The sequence below is a fragment of the Notechis scutatus genome, chromosome 6 (genome assembly GCF_049901735.1).
Source record: "Notechis scutatus isolate UNSWTSFEM ecotype Mainland chromosome 6, rNotScu1.2, whole genome shotgun sequence".
In the NCBI taxonomy this organism is placed as follows: Eukaryota; Metazoa; Chordata; class Lepidosauria; order Squamata; family Elapidae; genus Notechis; species Notechis scutatus.
The window spans coordinates 71,862,888-71,889,182 of NC_142014.1; the positions used below are offsets into that span (position 1 = coordinate 71,862,888).

At 41.6% G+C, this 26,295-nt stretch overlaps 1 protein-coding gene across 3 annotated transcripts in view; it reads left to right on the forward strand.

Moving 5' to 3' along the window:
- PDE3A (phosphodiesterase 3A) overlaps nucleotides 1–26,295 on the forward strand; it is a 272,636-nt gene that overhangs the window by 215,664 nt on the left and 30,677 nt on the right. For all 3 annotated transcript variants that reach the window (XM_087968745.1, XM_087968744.1, XM_087968746.1), the window contains 4 exons: nucleotides 6,258–6,518; nucleotides 9,383–9,537; nucleotides 14,008–14,123; nucleotides 17,431–17,650. In XM_087968745.1, the coding sequence (XP_087824871.1) occupies nucleotides 6,258–6,518; nucleotides 9,383–9,537; nucleotides 14,008–14,123; nucleotides 17,431–17,650 (752 nt within the window). The remainder of the gene's footprint in view (nucleotides 1–6,257; nucleotides 6,519–9,382; nucleotides 9,538–14,007; nucleotides 14,124–17,430; nucleotides 17,651–26,295) is intronic.

Genomic DNA, 26,295 nt, shown 5'->3' on the forward strand with positions numbered 1-26,295 from the left:
CCTTTTTGTGAGAAAATGTAGGTGAAGACATTAAAATGGAAACGGAATAGACTTAGAGAAGAACACAGGCAAAGTAGAGCTTTGCAGATTTCAGATCAGAAATTGGTGAATTATTCTGTCCTTTTCCCAGAATTAAAAAAGAATTCATTTCTTCTTCCTAATTATTTGTAAAGCAAATTTGATCAGCCCTGGCAGCAGCTGAGAATTTTCTTCAATTTATACTTTTACAAAAGGACACTTTAAATCAAAGAAAGTTGTTGCAACAGGAACAAATCTAACTCATAAAAACAAAAAGAACTGCATTGTGGTGTCCTTGGTGTTGAGTTTCATTGCTTTCTTTTAAATGATTTTATTATTACCCAACTAGGTGACATCATCAGTGTTATGCCACTCTTACATTACATACAGGAGCACTGATTATGTTACCTAGCTGGGTAAAGAAACAACCAAGATCAGAAACCACCAAGGACCCCACAGTTCAACCCTGAACTACAAATATTCCCTTCTAAAGGAACTGAATTCTTAGCTCTTCAAAATCTGATGATGAGTCCTTGTGTATCCCTCCATGTTTATTGGCTCAGTTTAAAATTTCCATCTTTTAAAGGAAAAACTATTCCTAGTAGATTCCTTGCCTTTAACAACTACACCGTAGGGAACTATAATGTCCAAGTTGAGAATAGTTTTACCTGATGAGTTTCATTTGATGCAGTTGTTTGATATAAACTTAGCAAAACTGGATGATTTTCTTCTTGAATGGCAGCCAAAAAAAGAAACAATCCTTTGGAGAAACTAAAAATGACAGATTTGTTCTTCTTTATGTCCTCCATGCCTCCTCCTTTTGAGGACAACTCCTTTATTGTCCTCGCCCTCCTTTATAATATGTCTTCCAGCAATTCCGTTTCCTTCCAATTTATTTTTCACATCTGTTAGAGAGAATAATTCACATTTCAAATGACGATAGCTGCCATTGTTTTGTTCTATATTTTCCTTCCCCCATTCTCACTTGGCTGTGTCTTTTTCGCTTTCTAACCATCTGGATTTTTAAGACTTAAAAGACTGTGCAGAATAATAAGGGCAGATTTTTCAAAAATGGGGGGGATTGTGTCAAACTTGATGTATAATTTAAAGAAAAATTGAGAGTCTGAATCTGTAATTCTTTCCATGTGTTATATGGAATTTAAAGGTAGATGAGAGAAAGAGAGAGAAAGGGAGGGAGGGAGGGACAGAGAGAGAGAGTATGAATCATTCATGATCAATACTTTTAATTGTTTTATTTTCTTTCTTCACCATCCCACTCCTCTACCAAATACTGAGGGATAAAGGGGACCAAACAGCTGTGTTTCCTGTCACAGAGGAAATTCCAAACTCTTGATGATATTGGGTTTTTTTAATCATCTCAAAGTGGGACATGTCAGAGACTAAAAGATTTTCCATTTTGTCCCAAAATAGCCCAAAACAAAACATTGGAGACTAAATTATCCCAATAGTTGGAGAAATAGGCCAACTCATGAGGCTGTTTTGATGAACTATATTTTCTCTTATATCTGCAACAAGGCATTGATGACAAAGGCCAGATTTTATTCTTCTTCTTACCCATAGCTTCTTCTAACTATGGTTGTGTAGGAGAAGAGCAAGCTGAGCTCTAGGGGGCAGAGTTAAGTGAGTATTGGCCTGGAGTCATTACGTTGCCAAAAATGTTCTAACCATTCTTTAATCCCGTTGAGCTTTATCTGACACCATTTTAGTATTGTACGTTAGTTGACTGGATTCTTGGTTATAAACATGAGCAATATATCTTCACAACGGGAACTTATGTGACCCTGATCCTTGTTGGCTTCTTCCTGGCTATTTCAAAGCCACATTTCATCTTGCAAGAATAGGAGTTATTATCCAGAGGGTTGTTTCGTTTAGGGATCAAGAGATGCCTTCATGGGGATATTTGATGCAGATGTTGGGCCCCATGGGTCATACTGAGATTATCAGGAGCCTTAAGTGAACCAGGGGTGAAATCAAAAGTGAACAGTTCCATAGGAGGAGAGAGTCCAAAGGAGAGGGATAACCACAACACAGCACAAGCAGAAAAAAGATCTGAAACAAGAATTAATTGAAAGCAAAGTTAAGATTCTGTTGTGGTTCGCCGGCAGCAGGTGTGGACAGCTGAGGTCTCGGAGAGCGAGGACTCAGATGAGGGGCCTGCATGTGAGGCAGGGATGGGGCCAGGACCATCAGGGAGTGAAATGCTGCCTTTGGAGATTGCGGAGGCTGGCAGCAGTGATGAAGAGGTCCCTGAGGAGCCTGTGCCCAGCGCGCATGCATGCAGGGCTGCTCGAAGGAAAAAGCAGCTGCAGCAGCACAGGCGACTCGGGAGTCAGGCTGCAAGGTAATGGCCACTCCCTCAAGAGATAAAAGCCAGCTGAGAAACCAGAGTTCTTTGCAGGAAGCAAAGAAGTTTTTGCACTCAAGCCTTGTGGATGTTTGGAATATCTTCGTTGGTGTTTGGAGACTCTTTGTGTTTGAAATATTTCTTACTAACTTTATCTAGTGCTCTTGGCAGCCTTGCGCAACTTTGGCAAAGCTTGTTCTTATCAGAGATAATTAGTTTGAAACAGCCTTTTAACCGTGAAGAAATGGAATTCGTAAAGAATCATTAAAAGGTTTTGCTGTTACCTCTATTTCGTGTTTTTTTCCTTGGAACAAGGTTTGGGTCAGAACAGATTCAGAAGACTCCTACAGGAATTGGAAGAGATGGAGAACCATCAAGGTTTGGTTCAGTAGCCATCTTGTAGAGTGGCCACAACTTCAAATATGCTGAAATAGCCGTCCCGTTTATGCAGATTCTCAGTCATCCAGGTCAAGTGCTTTTTCAAAAGGCAACTGGTCTTTGTTTTTTCTTAAAGACATTTTGCCTCTCATCCAAGAATCTTCTTCAGTGAAGAAGCTTCCTGAAAAAGCATCTTTGGGACAAATAGCACTAATAATGTATATAGTTAATCCTCAACTTACAAGCATTCTTTTAGTGACCATTTGAAAAAAGTGACTTATGACCATTGTTCACACTTATGATCATTGCGGCATCCGCACAGTCATGTGATCAAAAATTCAGATGCTTGGTAACTGGCACATTGGGGTCATGTGATCACTGTTTGTAATCTAACAAGCAAAGTCAAGGGGGAAGCCAGATTCACTTAGTAACCTTGTCACCAACTTAACAACTACAGTGATTCACTTAACAACTGAGGCAAAAAAGGTGGTAAAATGTGGCATATCTCACTTAAAATCTGTCTCGCTTAGCAACGGAAATTTTGGGCTCAGCTGGGCTCAGTTAAGGATTACCAGTATTCAACATGGCTCTTCCAGGGCTACCTCTGCTGTGACGTGAAGTAGCCTGCTTTTAGCAAAGACCACAAATTATCATTTAATAGAAACATGGTTAGTTTCCGCACTGGCTCAATTCTTATACCAGTTGGCCATAATGACATGAACGCTCATGGGAGAGGGAAAGTCATTTTTATAAAGTCTGTCAAGTCCACACCCATTATTTGCATGAAAGGAACCCAACTTTCTTTTAAGAAAACATACTTTAAAAATTACGTATTTTCAATCCCGGTAAATCCCTTTTGGGGCCGAACTGCAAACTCCAAAATGGCTGGCATTTTTCCACAGAAACGGCCGATCTGTGCTGCTCAAGTGGGTGTTTTTTTTTTTTTTTTTTTTTGAAATTAGAAATTGAAGGCAAGGAAGAACAGTAGAGAAAGAAGAAATGTGTTTACTTTTAATTTTAAGTCTTGGCCAGAGAGTTCATGATGTGCTTTGGAAACCGAAATCAGCTCGTGATATTTTGTTGGACTCTTGTTGCTGGCTTTCTGATGTCTGGTAGACGATCTTTGGTTTTTTCCTCTCCCTACCCGCCATTTTGTTCCTTGTTTTGCTTTGAGATGGGTTGGCAATCTTGCTTGCTAGAACAATATGGAATGGCCCATATTTTTAACCGTCAATCAAGTCTGTAATTGCATTTCCAACCTTGAATTGCTTTTTCCTTGAACATAAAGCAAATTAGGACACAGGCTAACATTGATGTTTTGACTACTGTCAGATAACAGATAACAGATAATCAGAGTTGGAAGGGACCTTGGAGGTCTTCTAGTCCAACCTCTCCCACAAGCAGAAAACCCTATACCATTTCAGACCAATGCTTGTCCAATTTCTTCTTAAAAACTTCCAGGGTTAGAGTATCCACAACTTCTGGAGGCAAGCTGTCCCACTGGTTAATTGTTCTGTCAGGAAATTACTCCTTAGTTCTAGGTTGGTTCTCTCCTTGATTAGTTTCCACCCATTGGTTCTTGTCCTGCCCTCAGGTGCTTTGGAGAATAGCTTGACCCCCTCCTCTCTGTGGCAGCCCCTCAAATATTGGAAAATTGCTATCATGTCTCCCCTGGTCCTTCTCTTCACTAGACTAGCTATGCTCAGTTCCTGTAACAGTTCTTCATATATTTTAGTCTCCAGTCCCCTAATCTTCCTGGTTGCTCTTCTCTGTACTTTTTTTAGTCTCTCTCAACATCTTTTTTATAATGTGGTGACCAAAACTGGATGCAGTACTCTAGGTGTGGTCTTACTAAGGCTTTATTGAGTGGTATTAGTACTTCCCTTGATCTTGACTGTATCCCTCTGTTAATACAACTTAGGATTGCATTAGCTTTTTTGGAGGCTGCTGCACACTGCTGGCTCATATTTAGCTGGTTGCTCCACTAAGAGTCCAAGATCCCTCTCACAGTTACTGCTATTGAGCCTGGTTTCACCCGGTCTATATGTGTCCTTTTGGTTTTTCTTGCCTAAGTGTAGGACTTTACTTTTCTCTACATTGAATTTCATTTTATTAGATATGGCCCAGTGTTCTAGTCTGTCAAGATCCATCTGGATCTTGAGCCTATCTTCTTGGGTGTTAGCTATTCCTGCCAGCTGTCAAAAAAGGCTTTAGGGAAATGGCTTCTTAAAGCCTTATGGTCCTTTCCCAGGTGCTGGAGACAAAAAAAAAATATTGATGAGCTAGAGGCAGGGGTGTCAAACTTGTGGCTCGTGGACTGGATGCGTCACATGCAGGCCACACCCACCCTAGCTCCATGAATGGGAAAAACATCACGAAACGTCACGTGACAGGCAATTTGACCTAGTGAGTTTGACACCCATGAGCTAGAGCAAACCTATGGCACGCTTACCGGAAGTGGCATGCAGAGCCATCTCTGCCGGCACGCGAGCCGTTGCCCCAGATCAGGGCCATTGCGCATGCCCGCGTGCCTCCCTCAAGCCAGCTGATCATCAGTTACCTGCTGTGCATGCGCAGGAGATGCGTGCAGATGCGCAGAGGTTATGTGGAGTATGCGTGGGATCGCATGCGCAGGGGAGGCGGGAGGGTTGCAAGCACATTGCATTATGGGTGCATGCACGCATGTGTGCGTTTGCGCACTTTTGGCATGCGACGACGAAAAGGTTAGCCATCACGGAGCTAGAGCCACTGAAGGACATACAGATGGACCTCCATTTACAGCCATTCGTTTAGTGACTCTCTGAAGTTACAACGCTGCTGAAAAAAAGTGACTTGTGACTGTTTTTCCTACGACCATTCAGCATCCCCAATGGTCACGTGATCAAAATTTGGACGTGCAGCAAATTTATGACGGTTGCAGTGTCCCAGGGTCATGTGATCATCTTTTGCGACGTTGTGACAAAACGAAGTCAACGGGGAAGCCAGATTCACTTAACAACCATATTACTAATTTAATAACTGATTCACTTAACAGCTGTGGCAAGAAAGGTCGTAAAATGTGGCAAAAGTCCCACTTAGCAACAAGGGGCTTGGGGGCTCATCTGTGGTTGTAAGTTAAGGCCTACCTGTATACATTTTTCTAAGAACATGGGTGTTTACATCATGAACATATAAAACTGAATTATATAGGCAGTCAAAGTAGAAGCAGTACTAATTGCTTCATTTATGTTATGGTTGTTGTTTTTTCCCCCATTTAATGTTTAAACAGCATCTTCTGGCTGATGTTAGTACCCATTAATGGTACCATAGAAAGCGTAGAACAAGAATTATGTGGTGGTTTTTTTTCTTCTACGCTGCCCTAGGTCAGCAGTGCAATGCCAGTGGGCATCATGGCAACCTGCCTCCCTCCCTTCCCACTGCACAAATCACACTGGCATAGTTATGCATTATTTACTTTCTGATTTAGGGCTGATGTTTCTTTCTCCTCTCTTTCCAGTCTTCGGGGACCAGTATTACAGTAGATATCGCCGTCATGGGAGAAGCTCACGGACTCATTACCGACCTTCTAGCAGATCCTTCGTTACCACCGAATGTCTGCACCTCCCTCCGAGCAGTGAGCAACCTGCTCAGCACACAGTTGACCTTCCCAGCTATTCACAGACCAAGAGTCAATACTTTGGCATCTTTCAATGAAAATTACACCTGTTCTGACACAGAAGAATGTTCAGAGAAGGGAGAAAAGCTTACTATTCCCAAGGTATGTTGTGTATTTAGCTTGCCAACACGACTCCTTTTATGCACACCAGGTGTGAGACCCGGTAGGTAAATCAAACCAAGGAATCAACTCCTAAACGCTGAAGCTACTTTTATTGTACAGTGGTACCTCAGTACTTGTCATAAATTGGTTCTGGGAGGCACGATGAGTACCAAAAACAATGAGTACCAAACAATTTTTTCACGTAAGGAATAATGTAGTGAGTCACAAGGCAGCCAACACCGAGAAGTTCTAGTTTGTATGTTGAGTACCAAACAAACGATGAGCACCAGGACAAAATTTTCACGTCAAAATGTGTTGAATACCAAATTCTATGAGTTTCAGTAGTTGAGTATCAAGGTACCATTGTAATCGGCTGTAATAACAGAACCTTGTGAGTCAGATTGTGCCTGTTCCTTCTCCCCCTCCTTATACTCCAGTGAACTAGACAGGTGTCTATCTGAGCCATTTTCAAATGTTATGTGGTTATTCTGGACTTAAAATATGTTTTCCCTCTCCAAATTACTACTGCTGCTACTACTCTTCTTCTTCTTCTTCTTCTTTCTTCTTCTTCTTCTTCTTCTTCTTCTTCTTCTTCTTCTTCTTCTTCTTCTTCTTCTTCTTCTTCTTCTTCTTCTTCTTCTCCTTCTCCTCCTTCTCCTTCTCCTCTCCTCCTCCTCCTCCTCCTCCTCCTCCTCCTCCTCCTCCTCCTCCTCCTCCTCCTCCTCCTCCTCCTCCTCCTCCTTTTTTTTGAAAGAATTTCAAAAGTAGATTGCTATTCATTGACCTGCATAAAGTGAAACTCAAGCAGATAACTATATTTTCTGCATTCAAATCCTGGTTTAATGCTTGTTAGGCACAATTAGCAACAGCTTCTGTGCTTAGATGCTATGGAAGAACTGCAAAGGAAGGAAATTGACACCAATTAATGCAGAAATAGTGGAAAAAAGGGGACTCGTCAGCAGTCTCAGTCCAATAACAGAATAACAAGAGTTGGAAGGAACCTTGGAGGTCTTCTAGTCCAACTCCTACTCAAGCAGAAAACCCTACACCATTTAAGAGAAATGGTCGTCCAATCTCTTCTTAAAAACCTCCAGTGTTGGAACACACACAATTTCTGGAGGAAAGTCGTTTCACTGATTAATTATTTTACTGTCAGGTAATTTCTAGGTTCTAATTCAAGAAACTATGGCAGTATTTCTTAACCTTGGGAACTTGAAGATGTGGCTGCCTGGCAAATTCCAGGAATTGAAGTCCATATATCCTCAAGGTGTCAATGTTGAGAAACACTGAACTCTTGGGCAAGTTGAAATTCTGTCTGCTCCATCTCTGGAGGTTTAAAAAACAAAAAACAAATTAGACAACCATTTGACCAGGATGTCAAATAAGTCTCCTGCCTTGATCTGATCTTTAAGAGAGCATTAGAAACACAGGAGTATCTGAAATATACCTTTCTCATCCATGGAAAATAGAATAAATGATGACAGTTTTGGATAAAAGGACTATACACAATATCCTTGAACTGGATTTAGGTCCAAAGAAAAAGACTGTAGAATGTTGTCAAAGATTAATAGTGGGATATTTTCTTCATCTATCGAGTTATCCAGTGAACTTGCTGATAAAGACTGAAGATCATGGATGAAAACACCATGCAACCCAAAATCATAAGGTGGTCTTCTAGTCCCCCTGAACAAGGCAGGAGATCTTATACCAGAGATGGCTAACCTTTCCGTCCTCACGTGCCAAAAATGTGTACGCATACCAGCACCCATAAGGCAATGCACGCAGGGGCCATCACGCCCCCTGCGCATGCATGCACGATCCCCTGGGCGTACGCTGTGCATCTCTGTGCATGCACGGGCGACCTCCCCATGCGTGCCACCCGTTTCTGCGCATGCACGCCCATCTCCTGCATGCCCCCCGCCCCTGCGTGGCAACTACCCAACGATCAACTGGTGGGCGGGTGGCACACGCGCCTGTGCAGTGGACCTGCTTTGGGGTGACGGCTTGCATGCCGGCAGAGATGGCTCTGCATGCCACTTTTGGCAGACACACCATAGGTTCACCATCACGGCCTTATACCATCATGGTCAAATGGTTGTCTAGTTTGTTTTTTAAAATCTCCAGTGATGGAGCACCCACAATTTGTTGTGGTTAGCCGGCAGCAGGTGCAGATGGCTGAGGAGAGCGAGGACTCAGATGAGAGGCCAGGACCATTAGGAAGTAGACTGCTGCCTTCAGAGATTGTGGGGGCTGGCAGCAGTGATGAGGAGGTTCCTGAGGAGCCTGTGCCAAGTGCATGTGCAAGCAGGATTGCTCGTAGGAAAGAGCAGCTACAACAGCATGGTTGACTCGGGGGTAAGGCTGCAAGGTAATGGCCTCTCCTTCAAGAAGATAAAAGCCAGCTGTGAAATGAACGTTCTTTGCAGAAGGCAAAGACATTTTGAAACTCCAGCCTTGTGTACATTCCAGTATGCTGAGTTTGTATTTGAAGATTCTTGTATTGCAAATTATTTCTTCCCTGTTATCTTTTGGCAAGTCTCGCACAGTTTGGCAAGGCTTGTGCTTATCACAGTTAGTTATTTTGTAAAAGCATTACAAGGTTTCTGTTCCTTTTGGATTGTATTTGATTTGTTGGGAAAGGGCTTGGGTCAGAACACAATTCTGGGTGGCAAACTATTCCATTGATTATTTGTTCCCACTGTCAGAAAATGTTTTCTTATTTCTACCGGTAGGTTGGATCTCTCTTTCATAAGCTGTCACTTATTACCTCTTGTCCTATCCTCAGGTGCTTTGGAGAATAAGTCGATTCCCTTTTCTCTGTGTCCTCATAAAGTAGTCATAAGGTGTTATTGTCTTGTCTACAGCGCTTTCGGAAAAGCCTGCCCCCTGGTCTTCTACGGCGAGTGTCGTCCACTTGGACAACAACCACCTCTGCCACTGGTTTACCCACGTTGGAGCCAGCTTCTGTTAGAAGGGACCGCAGTCCCAGCATCAAACTTTATGATACGTCATCATCCAGGTAGGAAAACAATTGCAGATTTTTAAATTTAAGATCTTTAAAGTTGCAAAGGTTGAGAGATACTGACAAAAGGGAATAAAGTAAAAATAGACTTCAGATACGAATATAAGTCTTAACTACTTGGTATATTTGATATAAAAAGATAATTCAAGTTAAAAAAAACAACAACAAATATAAACTCTAAAACATTAGTGAATAGTCAACAAATCTAAAATACCACATGATTAATGCACTCCAGTAGAAGCTTATAATGCTATAAACTGCTCAGAGTTACCTTGAATTGTTAGATGGGCAGCAAATAAATTGACAAATTCAGTATCAGTCAATTGCAGAAGGCAGCTTTACTCAAAACAGCTTACATCCTGAGACAATTGTGGAGGTCCTTGTTTAATGCAATTTAAGTCATTAGTAGCAAAAAGAGAACCTCTAGGTGATAAGACACACTACTGTAAATTATTTGTTGGTTCCACGTTATTACCTTGACCTACCACTGTGAAATAGATCAGGGGGTTCACGGAATTGTAGACAAGGAGAGGAATCCGCAATTATCAGGGAATTTATGTGGGTCAAAAAATGGTTGCTCAGAGGTTTTCCAATTTTGACAACTCCTAGATTTATGTATCAACTTTTGGAATTTTCCAATTAGCATAGCTACTGCTGAGAATTCTGGGAGTTGAAGTTCATACAGCTGTAAGATACCTAAATTGGAAGGCACTCGTTTGCACCTTGAATTTTCCTGCTAGGAAAAGTAATAAGTCTGGAATGTTCTGTACATAGCCAAGGGCAATAAACTCACGGTGAGACTTTATAGGTGGAATTATCCAAAGCAAAGAATCTCTTCTCCATTCTTTTTGGCAACGAAGATATTTTCCCTTACCTTTCCCTGGTACGTATTGCATTTGAAGATTGTTTCAATAAAGGAAACTGTGGGACTCCTTATTGACAGGAAATTGTACTCACGCAATATATCAGAAATTAGAATATGTGAGGAATATGAAACCTGAAGAGATCCATTTCCTACCTTCTGAAGCTCTTCGGTTAACAAATACAAAATTGTAGTCTTCCCTCTGCATCACAGTTAGAGTCAGGTATTCTTACCTTTTCCATTCAGCCGAGTGTCAACCCGCCAGCTAGAAAATCAACTGCATTTTTATTTTTATTTTTAAAGATTTTATTAATTTTCAATAAACAAACATACACAAACAAAACACAAAACATGAAAACATAAAACTTCTTTTTGGAAAGCGGCTTAGTCCCGGGTTACATCTTTTTGTACAGACATAAATTCGAATTCATGCTCACTTTATATACCATTTCATATCTTATTTACCATTCTACATTTTCTATATAGCTTCTCCCCTCTTTTCACTCTCTTAATTCTGTTTTATTTATTTCATCTCAATTTAAATCATTATGCTTATATCTTTTGTCTGTTCTGTTTCAATTATCTATTATCTTTTCTCATTAACACAAAATTTCTCCTGTAATCACTGATTGAAGTATGACACCTTTATATCTTTCCCCTAAGTTTAACACTTAATATAATATATAATTTTCATTCTGATTCTGCTTAGTACATTCTAAGGCTACGTACTATATTTTAATTTAAGAAAGGAAAATAAGTTTATAATATAATTAAAACAATAATCCATAGCAAATTAAACTCTATCGTTAGGTCTTACACATTCCTTTTAATATTTTATCCCATTTTATAATCATATAATGTTCCAGTTTTCTAACATTATTTCAAATATAAATACAACAATACAATCTTATGTACTTTTGCAGAATCTCTTTTTTAACTATATTTTTACCCATTATCTCTGAATAAATCCTGTTTCTTTACATCTTGTTTCAAACCTTTGTAACTTCTCTTCCCTTTTTCTCTTCTTTTCTTCTCCAATCTAACCTTTTTACCCCCTTGTCTCTTGATCTCCACCCTCTTAATCTCCACCCTCTTCTGTATTCCTCTTTTCTGTTGCTTTCTAACATTGTATTGATTTTTCACCTTATTTTTCCTTTTTTTGGTTGTTTTTTTAAGTCTTAAATTCTCCATTCTCTTTCCCTTCTTTCCCTTTTCTTCCCCAGCTAAAGTTGCTTGTTCATTAAAGATGGCTTCTTCTTCATCCCAATTTTCTTGTTCTTGTAGTTTCTGATAGGTAGAAATCACCATTTCTAGGAAATGGAAAACAGATCCAGAAGAGCCCTTCCCTTCTTGTTCCTCTTCTTTTAGCTTTTAAATTCCATTTTCAGTTCATCAACAAGTAATGCCATTGTGAAAAAATTTTTAAAACAACCCAAATGTTTTTAGTCTTTCAAATAATAATTTCCAAAAGTCCCAAAGTCACCGGGCAATCCAAATACACACAGACTGTTTCATTTAGCACTTTCTTCTTTTTATACTTTCTCTTCCTGGGGTTACAGTTCAATTGCAAAGTTCCAATTAAAATGTATCTTTTAGAAGTCTTGTTACAATTTTGCTCTAGTCTTATAAATTCCAAGCAGCCTCCTCAAGCAAAATCTTAATATTAATTCTTTTCCTCTCCCTTCCCACTTATAGCAAAGAAAGTTTTTTTTTCCAATGTTCAGAAATCTTTATTGTCCCCCTTGGCTTTAATTTTCAAATTTAATTACCTGCTGATGCCAAAATGGGTTTTTCTGATTTCTTGCTCATCTGCTATCACCGTAAGGAAGGGGAGTGAGAAAAAACAATCTTTCCCTTTTCATTTTCAATCGCCGCTTTTTCCAGGTCTTTGGGAGCGATGTATCTTTAATGAAATTTAAGTTCCAGGGTATTTAAATGCTACTTGTTATCCCAGTCAGCCAAAAACTTTCACTTCTCAGCTTCCTCCTGCACATTCTTATCGGGATGAAAGCTTCTTTGTGGCGGCCATTGCTGACTGCCGCTCCACCGCCTTTGGAAAAGGGAGTTTAGGCAGCTGAGGAGTGGGGTTGAGATCCCCCCGGACCCCTGCCAGATCTCCCCTGTCTTCAGTTACCTCTACGGGGTAACTATAACCCCCAAAACTGACTGGATCGGGGGCACTCCAGCGGCGAGTGCAGCAGAAACCGCGCACGATCGCGGATTCCTGCCGCCGCCGAAGCCTTACAAACCGGAAGTCCATCAACTGCACTTTTATTGAGACTTGAAAGAATCTTGAAAGTCAATGCTGGACTTTCTCTTTCTTCTGATACTTCAACAAATCGGGGCAGCATCTACCTGAGCCAATTTTCCATGTCATCTTGTTCATCAGAATAAAAAAAAAATGTTTCTTCCCCCTTTTCCTAGATCAGGGTTGAGGAAACTATGGCCCTTTATGATTTGTGGACTTCAACTCCCAGAATTCCTGAGCCAGCATGGGATTCTGGGATTTGAAGTCCACAAATCATAAAAGGGTCATAGTTCCCCATCCCTGGCCTAGATAATGACTCAAAGTCATTTTCCTTACTCTCTTACACAAGTAACTCCTGGGAATCCCTGCTTTTTCCTGTCAATCTACTACCTCTACTAAGGCAGTAAAGTTCAGTTTTCTGACGGCTTACATTCCGGTCTTGGTGAATAATGAACCTAAGGTTCATTATTGTTTGCAAACCAGTTTATAGTTGGAGGAGCTACCAACAAGAAGGTTGTGTTGCAAGGTACACTTGTGTGATAACATTGCTCATATATATTACTGCAATTATCAAGTTGTACTGAAGGCTTTGAACAAATGCACCCCACCTCTGATGCTTTATGGGAGTTCATTCTTTGAATGTTCTGCTGAGTAAGTAGAGGACAGTTGTCCATGCTTAGAAGGATGTTCCTGTAAATAAATTATTCTTGCACATGATTTAATTTGTCTAATTGAATTGTAGATATAATCTCCCCCCCCCTCCCTCCCTCCCTCCCTCCCTCTCCACTAACATCCAACTTTGCCTATCTCAGATTGAAATGATGGCAAAATCACCTTTATATGCAATTTGTGAACTCCCTGTAAATCAGGGATCCCCAACCTTTTTGATGCCGCGGCCCGGTACCGTCATCAGCTGGGCGCCCGGCGCATCAACTGGCGCCGCCATCTTTTTGACGAAAAGTGCTTCCGTGACCTCACCGGAAGCACTTTTTCGCCAAAAGATGGCGGCGTAGTCCCGGTGAGCTTTTCGGTAGAAATGGCTTTCTACCCGGAAAGCTCATCGACGCGGAGCCGCCATCTTTTTGATGAAAACGTGCTTCCGTGAGCTTTCTACCCGGAAAAGCTCACCGGAAGCACTTTTTACCAAAAAGATGGCGGCGCCAGCAACCAGCGGCCCGGTAAGAGTTGTTCCGCGGACCGGTATCGGTCCGCGGACCGGCGGTTGGGGACCCCTGCTGTAAATGATTGATTGACCGTACGTGAGGTCTACAAGTTCCTAGAGATCAGTCTGACCTCTGGTTCTTTCTAAGGAAGCATACAAAATGAGAAATTGGGCTGCTTTTTTTTATTTTCACAGCTCTGACCCATGGAACAATCCTCCCCTGATGACTCTCACCAAAAGCCGATCTTTCTCAACCTCCTACGCGCTGTCTGCTGCCAACCATCTGAATTCAAAGCGGCCAAGCCGGCAAGGTGGTAATTGATTTCATTTTACATGATAACTCAAGGCGGAGAACATCTCCAACACCTCTTCCTCCTCCTATTTTCCCCACAACAACAACCCTGTGAGGTGGGTTGGGCTGAGAGAGAGAGAGAGAGAGGGAGACTGGCCCAAAGTCACCCAGCTGGCTGGCTTTCTAGCCTGGTGCCTTAACCAGTACACCAACCTGGCTCCCTAGTTAAGGCTGTCTAGTTGTCTTCTGAGTTTTGTGAATTCAAGACTATTGCAATTAGTAAAGAGATAGCACACGGATTTCGAGTTAAGTCTCTCAAGGTTCTCTAATGAAATGACATTTGCAGCCTGGATGGATATTTCTTGTTTTTTTCCCAAACAGTGGTGATATGCAATAGGACTACAGGCAGAGGTGGGATTCAATTTTTTTTACTACTGGTTCAGTGGGCGTGGCTTGGTGGGCGTGGCAGGGAAAATGATACTGCCAAATCTCCATTCCCTCCCCACTTCTGGGGGAAGGATACTGCCAAATCTCCATTCCCTCCCCACCCCACTAACCTGCTTTCCAGCTCCGTTCTCCTGTGCAGGGCAACACAAGAAGACCCAGCCAATCAGCTGGGACTCAATGGGAGGCAGAGAAGAGATGGGGGCGGGGCCAGTCAGAGGTGGTATTTGCCGGTTCTCCGAACTACTCAAAATTTTCACTACCGGTTCTCCAGAACTGGTCAGAAGCTGCTGAATACCACTTCTGACTGCAGGTAGCCCTCTACTTATGACCACAGTGGAGCGCCAAATTTTTGTTGTTGCCACTTTTCTTGCCACAGTTGTTAAGTGAATCATCATTGCAGTTGATAAGTTAGGAACACAGTTGTTAAGTGCATCCAGCTTCCCCATTAACTTTGCTGGTCAGAAGCTTGCAAAAGGGGAATCACATGACTCCCGGGACACGGCAACTGTCATAAGTAAGAGTCAGTCGCCAAGCGCTGAATTTTCGTCACGTGCTCATGGGGATGCTGGAAAGGTCGTAATTGTGAAAGACTGTTGTAAGTCACTTTTTTCATTGCCCTTGTAACTTTGAATGGTCACTAAACAAACCATTGTAAATCGAGGACTACCTGTACTATTTTAGTTATTAACACAGGATCTTTTAGCACAGGTGAAGGTTCTTTGGAAGCAAAGTTCTAACCTAGAAGGGCTACTTTTAAGGCAATTGATAGCACATATTGTTCTTGTTATCAGCCCAAATCAATCCATTGTAATTGAACTTCGTTTAAGTAATAGCAATAGCACTTAGACTTATATACCACTTTATAGTACTTTACAGCCTTCGCTAAGCAGTTTGCAGAGTCAGCCTCTTGCCCCCAACAATCTGGGTTCTCATTTTACCTACCTCAGAAGGATGGAAGGCTGAGCCTGGTGAGATTCGATCTGCCAAATTGCAAGCAGCCGGCTGTCAGCAGAAGTACCCTGCAGTACTGCACTCTGACCACTGTGCCACCAAGGCTCTAGTTACACAGGGGTCTTCAAACTTGACAGCTTTAAGACTTGTGGACTTCAACTCCCAGAATTCCTCTCCCAGTCATGTTAGTTCAGGAATTCTGGGAGTTGAAGTCCACGAGTCTTAAACTTGCCAAGTTTGAAGACCCTTGCTCTAGTAGCTTAACCTTCTGCACTGGTTTTTCAGTTTCCCAGTTGTAGGGCTGAAAGAGTGACTTAATTCAAATCATCCTGTCAGCTTTGGTACCTAAGGAATGGATTACAGACAGTCCTCGACTTAACGGCCACAATTGGGACCAGGATTTCTGTTGCTAAGCAAGGTGATGGTTCATGAATCACACCTGACCTTTTTTTTGACATGGTTATTAAGTGAATCACTGCAGTTGCCAAATGAATCATGCAGTCATTAAGCAAATCTGGCTTCCCCCATTGACTTTGCTTTCTTGGAAGCCAGTTGGGAAAGTCCCCAGGACACTGCAACCACCTCAGATATATCCCAGTTGTCAAGCATCCAAATTTTGGTCATGTGACTGTGGGGGATGTTGCAGTGGTCATACGTAGGAGAACCAGTCGTTGAAGTTTACAATGGCACTGAAAAACAGCTCGGCCTCTCACTTACAACCATTGGAGCATCCCCACTGCAGTCTTCCTTATGGTCACATGATCAGAATTCAGGTGCTTGGCAACCTGCCAGTGGTGGGATTAAAAATTTTTTTTACTACCGGTTCTGTGGGCATGGCTTGGTAGGCGTGACGTAGCTTGGTAGGCGTGGCTTGGTGGGCATGACAGGGGAAGGATACTGCAAAATCCCCATTCCTTCCCCACCCCACTAACCTGCTTTCCAGCTCTGTTCTCCTATGCAGGGCAACCAAAAAGGACCCAGCCAATCAGCTGGGACTCGGGAGGCAGAGAATAGATGGGGGCAGGGCCAGTCAGAGGTGGTATTTGCCAGTTCTCTGAACTACTCAAAATTTCCGCTGCTGGTTCTCCAGAACTGGTCAGAACCTGCTGAATACCCACCTCTGCAACCTGCATATATTTAAGATGGTTGGTTGCAGCATGCTGGGGTCCTATGATCATCATTTGGGATCTTCCCAGCTGGCTTCTTGCAAGCAAAGTCAACGACAGGGGGATTCACTTAACTTAACTGATATTGCAAAAAAAAAAAAAAAAGTTGTAAAATTGTATGAGATTTAACAACCACTTTGTTTAGTAAGCAAAATTCTGGTTCCAGTTGTGGTAAGTTGAGGACTATTTGTAGAGGGTTGGCTTCACAGAGTTTAGATAGATAGATAGATAGATAGATAGATAGATAGATAGATAGATAGATAGATAGATAGATAGATAGATAGATAGATAGATAGATAGATATAGATATAGATATAGATATAGATATAGATATAGATATAGATAGATATATATAGATATATAGATATAGATAGATATAGATAGATATAGATAGAAAGATAGATAGATAGATAGATAGATAGATATAGATATAGATATAGATATAGATATAGATATAGATGATATATATATATATATATATATATATATATATAGAGAGAGAGAGATATAGATATAGATATAGATATAGATATAGATATATAGATATAGATATAGATATAGATATAGATAGATAGATAGATAGATAGATAGATATAGATATAGATATAGATATATAGATATATATAGATTAGATAGATAGATAGATAGATAGATAGATATAGATATAGATATAGATATAGATATAGATATAGATATAGATATAGATATAGATATAGATACACCTGACCATTTGAAAAGTAATGCTGTTTTCCCATTCCACAGGTATCTCCCCAAATATTTCACCTCTTGTCTCCCCAAGCCATTCACCTGTCCAGGGTACACCAGCCAACAGTCCCATCCGCAGAACCTCCGGAGAACAATTTCCAGAGTCGACAGTCATGGCCAGTACCCAAGCCATCAAGCCTCATCAGCTCTTAGGTTCCACTCAGAGTGCCCCTAACCTATCAGAGCCTGTGGAAGGCACCTCTGTCATTTGTAGAAGGTAAGCCAATACTTCACTATTTGTTGGAGCTTCTTATATTTTCCTTCCTTCCTCGTATTTCTCTCCTGATCTCTGAGCTTTCTTCAGTAGAGCACATCAATATCCAGTGCCTTGGTCAAGTCTTCCCTAACCTGGGCCCCTCCATAAATATTGGATTTATTTTATTTATTGTATCATGCCTCTATTATTTTTACAAATAATTCAAGCTGGTGACCGCATCTAACACACTCTCCTCCTCCTAGTTTCCTTACAACAACAATCCTGTGAGGTGGATTGGGCTGAGAGAGAGAGTGACTGGCCCAGCTGGCTTTCATGTCTAAGCATGGACTAGAACTCACAGTCTCGTAGTGATTGACCCAAAGTCAACCAGTTGGGTTTCATGCCTAAGGTAGGACTAGAACTCACAGTCTCCTGATGATTGGCACAAAGTCATCCAGCCAGCTTTCATGCCTAAGGCAGGTGTCATGCCCCTGTTGGAGTCTGGATCCAAGGAGGAAGACAAACAGCTGACAGGGAGTGGGAGTGTGGCTCTGTTGGCTGTGGAGGAAACTGGGGAAAACTGGGGAAGGGCAAAGTACGGCTGGGCAGAGCAGGGGAGAGATAGAACAAGGTAGAGGGAGTTCAGATGAAAACCCAGGCCCACCCCCTCTTCATCCTTGGGCACACAGGGAGAAATGGAGAAGAGAGCAACGTGGGTTGCATGGCTTACGGGGAAGGAAAGGGCTCTGATTTCCTTCATTAGCCACACCTGGGAATGAAAATTTATAAGAACTGAATGCTGACTGTGGCAGCTGCTGAGAGCAAACGTGACTTTATCCTGTATTGTCATGGCTTATCTGTGTTCCTGGCGTCTTCCCAACCATGTGAGTTTTGCTGTGCCTGCATGTCTGGAATTCTTACTTCTGCCCTGCCAAACTAATGACCTCATTTTGGCTTGAGTGGACTTATAATTACAGTTTGTGTTGACCATATTTTGGACTTGGATTTGTTATAGTCAAAGGCTGTTCCTGGGACAGTTTTTCTCCAGCCAGAAGGTAACCTGGACATTGGGGGCAAAGTTGGAGCTAATAAAAGGACTCTTGTTGATTATCTGGCTGTGTTGCCTTTGTGCCATGCCCCAGGTCATCTCAGCAGGACTAGAACTCACCATCTCACAGTTTCTAGCCGGGTGCCTTAATCACTAGCCCAAACTGGCTTTCAGCTAACTAGATGTCCAATCGTTCTGACATTCCAGGATTTGAAATCCAAGGTCTTCTACACTGTAAAATTGGGGAAGGCCAGTGGGAAAGAATATCATCATCATCATCATCATCATCATCATCATCATCATCATCATCATCATCATCATCATCATGTCTTTTTATATATAACTCAAGGTGGCAAACCTACCTAATATTCCTACCCCTTTCCCCACAACAGCCACCCTTCAAAGGTGGATTGCACTGAAAACAAGTGGCTGGCCCAAAGTCAGCCAGCTGGTTTTCATGTTTAAGCCAGACCTAGAACTCAGTCGCCTGGTTTCCAGGACAGCACCTTCACCACATCCAGCTGGCTCTCCATGTGGACAAACATATGGTTCAGCTGCAGAAGATTCTACATTTGATTTAATTAACAGCGTGAAGTGCACATGATGGGACTAACCTATGCCTGAGACCCAAGAATAATTGGTTTTAAAGGCAGTTAAGACAGGTTCATAGCAAATAAAAACCAGCAGTAGAAACTAGCTATTAACAGCTGGATGAGAACAGTGTCTTCCAATATTAATTTTTTTTGGGGGGAGGGGGGAGATATATCCTGCTCTCCTAAGGAAGCAAGAAGCTAATCTTTCCAAAAGTGCTCAACTTTAATTCTCATCCATCAGCAGCTGCCAGTAGTTGTAGGGAACAGTGAAAAAGAATGATGGGAACAGTGATTGCTCCAGTGTGAGTCAGCTGCTGTATTTGCAGCATCGGTGTGTCACTTTTCTCAATCTGAGACCAGCATTTTCCATTTTATTTCATTTCATTTTATTTTAATTTATATTTTTTATTTTATTTTATTTATTTTGTGTTTTTTATTTTATTTTGTAGATACAAGTTACTGCTGTCCAGTCATTGTAAAACAGACCTGAGCATTTTACTTCCAGCTCTTTGCCTGTCCCTGTCCAGCCAGCGTGGGTTGCTTTTATTTTGAATTGATGCTTCCACACACCCCACCCAATTTACGTGTGTGTGTGTGTGTATCTATGCAGCTTCACAGCTCTATTGGTTGGCTCTCCACAACAGGACTAGTTTGTTCCTTTGCTCCTTGGGAAAATTAATTGCCCATCCTGGCTCTAAAAATACTATATCTTTAACCACTTCCGAAGGTCCCTGAGCATCTATTCAAGCTTTTGGAGGCTGCATGAGTGTAAACTGAGCTCTTTTAGCAGGTGGCATTTTGGTGGCCCCTGATGATTTCTGAATTCTTCTTATTTCTCAGAAGTGCAGAAAATAAAGGTGTGGCATGTAAATCATTGCAGGAAGCTGCTGAAAGAATAAGTAAGTGATAGTTGAGTTCAGACACTTGGAATTGTTCTTGGCAGATGCACAGTGCTTCAAGATAGCTCACATCTTGTCTTCATTTCCCCTTAAATGACTTTGTGGAAATGAAATATGTGGTGGAATGGATTCAGTCAGGTGATCCTTCCAGATAATCATCTCATTTCCCAATCAAATTGATTTAGGTCATGTCCTTTATTCCTTGAGTTTGGTATGTGTGGACGGCTGAGATCCAAGGAAAAACAAGGTCAACAGACAAACCAATAAAACAAAGTATTTGAAAAAAAAAACTTTGATCAATTGTTGGGCACTGTCAGTTTTGATAGTTCTTGGGTTCAAAGTCCCTGTAAGGGCTCCAGTGGGAGGCCTTCCAAACCGAGCTGTATTGCTTCCCCGTGAAAATTAAATTTGGGGTTGAAGGAAGGAATTTACAGTATGTTTTTCACGCTAAAGAATCTAGTTCCTTGTCATGCCAAGGAATTCTAGCTCACTTCTCAAGTTCAGAGAGGAGATGGAAAAAAAGAAAGGACATCAGTCTAATTAATAAACCAAGTGGTGAAGTGGTATAATTATCCACTAATCCTTTTGCGTGGTGAAAAAGAACTGGATGCTTTAATCCATGAACACCTAATAGCATATTATGCTGCCCTCTGTCTGGGGACAAATGAATTCCAAATCACTTCTCTGTTTTAATAGTGTCTTTCGGTCATCACTTATGTGAAATGTTTCCTTTTTGAAGCATGAGGTCCTTGGATTAGAGCAGATATCCCCAAACTTAGCAACTTTAAGACTTGTGGACTTCAACTCCCAGAATTCTCCAGCCAGCATAGCTGGCTGGAGAATTCTGGGAGTTGAAGTCCACAAGTCTTAAAGTTGCCAAGTTCGGGGACCTCTGAATTAGAGGAAGAATAGGTTGATCTGATATGATAGGAATAATTATTAATGTGTTTATATCCTCTCTTTATTATGTTTACAAATAACTCAAGGCGGCAAAAACATCCAACATACCTTTCTCGTCTTATTTTCCAACATGCCTTTCTTGTCTTATTTTTCTTGCAATAACAACCCTGTGAGGTGGGTCTGACGGAGAGAGGGTGACTGGCGGAAAGTCACCCAGCTGATTTCATTTCTAAGGCGGGACTAGGACTCACTGTCTCCTGGGGATTGGCCCAAAGTAACCCAGCTGATTTCATTTCTAAGGCGGGACTAGGACTCACTGTCTCCTGGGGATTGGCCCAAAGTAACCCAGCTGATTTCATTTCTAAGGCGGGACTAGGACTCACTGTCTCCTGGGGATTGGCCCAAAGTAACCCAGCTGATTTCATTTCTAAGGCGGGACTAGGACTCACTGTCTCCTGGGGATTGGCCCAAAGTAGCCCAGCTGATTTCATTTCTAAGGCGGGACTAGGGCTCACTGTCTCCCGGTGATTGGCCCAAAGTAACCCAACTGATTTCATTTCTAAGATGGGACTAGGACTCATTGTCTTCCAGTGATTGGCCCAAAGTAAGTCAACTGATTTCATGCCTAAGGCAGGACTAGGACTCACTGTCTTCCAGTGATTGGCCCAAAGTAACCCAGCTGATTTCATTTCTAAGGCGGGATTAGGACTCACTGTCTCCTGGTGATTGGCCCAAAGTAACCCAGCTGATTTCATTTCTAAGGCGGGACTAGGGCTCACTGTCTCCCGGTGATTGGCCCAAAGTAACCCAACTGATTTCATTTCTAAGGTGGGACTAGGACTAACTGTCTTCCAGTGATTGGCCCAAAGTAAGTCAACTGATTTCATGCCTAAGGCGGAACTAGGACTCACCATCTCTTGGTGATTGGCCCAAAGTCACCCAGATGGCTTTCATAGCTAAGGCTCAGAATCTCTGCATAATCTGGCATATTTCCTATTGTAATAAGTGATTTGTACCCAAAACCTGGATTGTGTTTTGTGCCATTGTTTGGGAAACTGCAGTATGACTCTAAGTCATCTTGGCTGTCCTCCTGAATCAAATTCTTGGCCATCTGAACCATATTTTATTCTGCATTTTGGTTTCTTGGAACTAAATTACTGCTAGCATTAGGAAGGACACCCAAGCCAAGCAACAAATTATTTGCTCTCGTTTAGGTAGATCCAGATTTGAATTCTACCTTCTCAGCTTCTAAGGGAGCATTGAAGGGCTACCAGGACAGGTAGTCCTCGACTTACAACACTTTGCTTAGTGACCATACAAAGTTGCAATGGCACTGAAAAAAGCGACTTATGACCGTTTTTCACACTTACAATCATTGCAGCATCCCCATGGTGAAGTGATCAAAAAACAGAACACATGGCAATTGACTCGTATTTATGACGGTCGCAGTGTCCTGGGGTCATGTGATCCCATTTTGTTTCGTTCTGACAAGCAAAGTCAAATGAGGTCAAAGTCAAAGTCAGATTCACTTCACAACCGTGTTACTCATTTAACAACTGCAGTGATTCACTTAACAAATGGGGCAAGAAAAGTTGTAAAATGGGGCAAAATTCACCTAGCAAATTTCTCACTTAGCAACATATATTTGGGGCTCAATTGTGGTCATAAGTTGAAGACTACCTGTAGTCCTTGACTTACGGCTACAATTGGGACCAGAGTTTCTTTTAGTGGAAAAATCCATAAAGTCATAAAGCGAGTCATCTCATGACTGGAGTCAATTTTACGACCATTTTTTACTGCAGTCATTAAGTGAACCACTAAGGTCTTTTAGTAAATCACACGGTCATTAAGCGAATCTGGCTTCCCCAGTTTGTTTGTTGGAAACCAGTAAAGAAGATTACAAATTGTGACCACATGACCAATCACATAATTGTTAAGATATTGAAGATTTAAGAGCTGACCAGCTGTTGTAAAACTGCTGTAAGGCTGATGCAATGAGGATGAATCAGCATGGTTCTTGCCACTTTAAGACTGAGGATGGGTCCCACAGGGTTTTACCACTTTAAGAAGCTGTCTATATATATGAGGCCATGAGAGGGCATACCTCTCTCTCCTTGTGTTCTGTCTCCATTGTAATTCTCCATGCAGAGTAAAGAAGATTGCTTGCTTGCCAGATATTTGCCTACCATGTATATGTATGTATATAGCTGTCTTGTATATAAACCACTGTTAAAAGACAAAGCCTCTGTGTGCTGTTTTGCTCCTGGGTTGTCTCACAACAGTAGTCACGCTGCAAACACTGACACGCTGTAACCTTCATAAATGTAAGCTGGTTGCCAAGTACACCTGCATTGTGTTTGTGTGTCTCTCAGGGTGGTGCCAAGCTCATCACTTACAAGTGTGAGGCTGCCCTCACACTGTCATTAAATCGTCATAAATTGAGGACTATTTCTGTCTCTCTCTCTCCCAAGCAAGTTGCATGAAGCGCGAAATTCACCCAGGTCCATTCCCCCCCGCCCTTGTGTAAGTCCGATGGGAAAGTAGGTCAGAGCTGTGACATCTTATATAATATGCTGAGCACTTAAGATACAATGAATTTAAATTATGAACTCACAGAAGAGAGTTTCCAGGGGACAATTCAGAAGTGAGCGGGCCAACCAATACTGACACTTGGAATTGGTTTTACAGACCATTTTATTAATCGGAGAATTGAGATCCTGGAGTGTCTCTTGCACCACATTTTGTAATTCTTGAAGTTTTCAAAAACCAAAGCTGATCTGGCTTGCTCCCTCCCATTCCTTCAGAGCCTTCTAAGATCAGGTTGCTGTCCTGTGGGCTCAAATCGCACATTTGGCAGCCCATATTTTCATTTTTTGAATATGCACTTGGCAAAATAAGAACATAACGATCTCCGGCCTCGGCTGAACCCCCGCCAACCCCCAAAAATCTGAAATCCCACTCCAGTGATATTGCTACAGCCTCTTGTGGCTCTAAAAAGCCAATTTATAAATACATAAATACCATAGCCAGCAAAATAAAACCTCTGACTTCTTGGATGCCAAAAGGTTGCCATCCCTTTTTAAAGTCACTGTTTCTTCCCTTTTATGTTGCTTCCCCCCCTTAACTTGTTTTACTCTACTACCTGACTCACTTGTTACATAGTGAAACTAGAGGTAGTGTTCCGCAGGTTCTGACCAGTTCTGGAGAACCGGTAGCGGAGATTTTGAGTAGTTTGGAGAACTATGCTGCCTACAGTCTGACCTAAGCTTAGTACACAAAATTGTCTGCTACAACGTCCTACCTGTCAATGACTACTTCAGCTTCAACCGCAATAACACACAGGCAAACAATAGATACAAACTCAAAGTAAACCCCTCCAAACCCGATTGCAGAAAACACGATTTCAGCAACAGAGTGGTCAATGCCTGGAACTCACTACCTGACTCTGTTGTTACATCCTCAAACCCCCAAAACTTTAACCTTAAACTGTCTACCATGGACCTCACTCCATTCCTAAGAGGTCTGTAAGGGGGCGTGCATAAGCGCACCAGCGTGCCTACCGTCCCTGTCCTACTCTTCCCATTTATTCGTACCCATTTATTATGTATATATTTATTTATTTTTATTTTTGTCAAATGCTTACAAGATAATAGGTATAAGTAAAAACATAGTTATGAATACATGGATACATATAAGAAAAATAAAAAAAATAGAAGAAACAATAGGATAGGGAGAGTAGGCACGTTGGTGCGCTTATGCACACCCCCTAATTTATACCTGTTTATACTTATAAGTTTATATGTTATGTTCATACTTATACTTGTTTTCTCATATACGCTTGACAAACTAAACTAAATAAAATAAAATAAACTTTCGCCATGCAAGGAGCATTTGATGATCACCAGCAAGTGGCTTTTGTAGGAAAATAGGAACTTGAGGCCAGGTTATGACATTAAATTAGAAATCCTTTCCCACTCTGATCTGCCTGAGAGTGCTGTGAAAACTGGCCGAAGGCATTGTGGCTCACTTTCTAGGGATTCCTGCTGAGATAAACGTTGGCCACTGTTTATATGCCTGCAAAACCTGAAGGTTTCATTTGGGCATTGAATTTATGAATTTATCAGAGTGAACAATATAAATTATAGATTGCCTAGAGTCTCTAATCCTGTTTTTTTTTTTTTTTTTTTTTTGGCAAGGTCTGACACCTCCCCCCTCCCAGCTATAGATACTAACATTTGGTAGGCGCAAGGTGTAAAAAAAAATTAGAATTGTTCAGCTTAGGCTTAAAGAACAAAACAGAACAAGTCTAATAGCACCTTAATGATATTTTTAAAACAGCTTTGCATGCACGTGGATTACAGGCATACAGATAGGGAGGTAGTCCTCAATTTACAAGTGTTTGTTTAGTGACTGTTCAAAGTTACAACAGCACTGAAAAAAAATGACTTCTGACTACTTATCACACGGCCGTTGCAAGCATCCTTGATAGTCACATGATCAAAATGTGGATATTTGGCAACTTGCTCATATTCACGACGGTTATGATATCCTGGAATCTTATGATCTCCTGTGGTGATCTTCTGATCAAGAAGATCAGTGGGGAAGCCAGATTCACTTTAACAACCATGTTACAACTGCAGTGATTCACTTTAACAACTGTGGCAAGAAAAGTCGTAAAATGGGCAAAGCTCATTGTACAACTGTCTCATATACCAACAGAAGTTTTGGGCTCAATTGTGGTCATATGTCGAGGACTACCTGTAGCTAGTTAATATATGTACTAGTGCAGGGGTCAGCCACCCGCAGCTCTGGAGCCGCATGTGGCTCTTTCATCCCTCTGCTGCGGCTCCCTGTCACTAGTTGGCTCCACAATTGATAGGACTTTCAGTTAGGACAGGGAGAGGAAAAGGGATGATGTGCTAGGAGGAAACTCTATGGTAGGAGGAACCGGACTTCTGGTTGGCTCCAGAATTGAACAGGGACTTCTTGTTAGGATCTTTGTGCCTCTTTGAATGCTTAAAGTTGCCGACCCCTGTACTAGTGTAATCAAATGAGTCTTATGTTGAGTCCACAAGAAATGGTGTTGACTGTTTTCCTGCTGGTGGGTTTCATAATGAAACTATTCTTTGTGATTCAAGGACTTATTTTTCACTTCTAGAACAATTTTGTCTCTCACCTTTGCTTTTTACTCTTTCTTTCTTTTGCCTTGCCTCTCCATCAACAGCT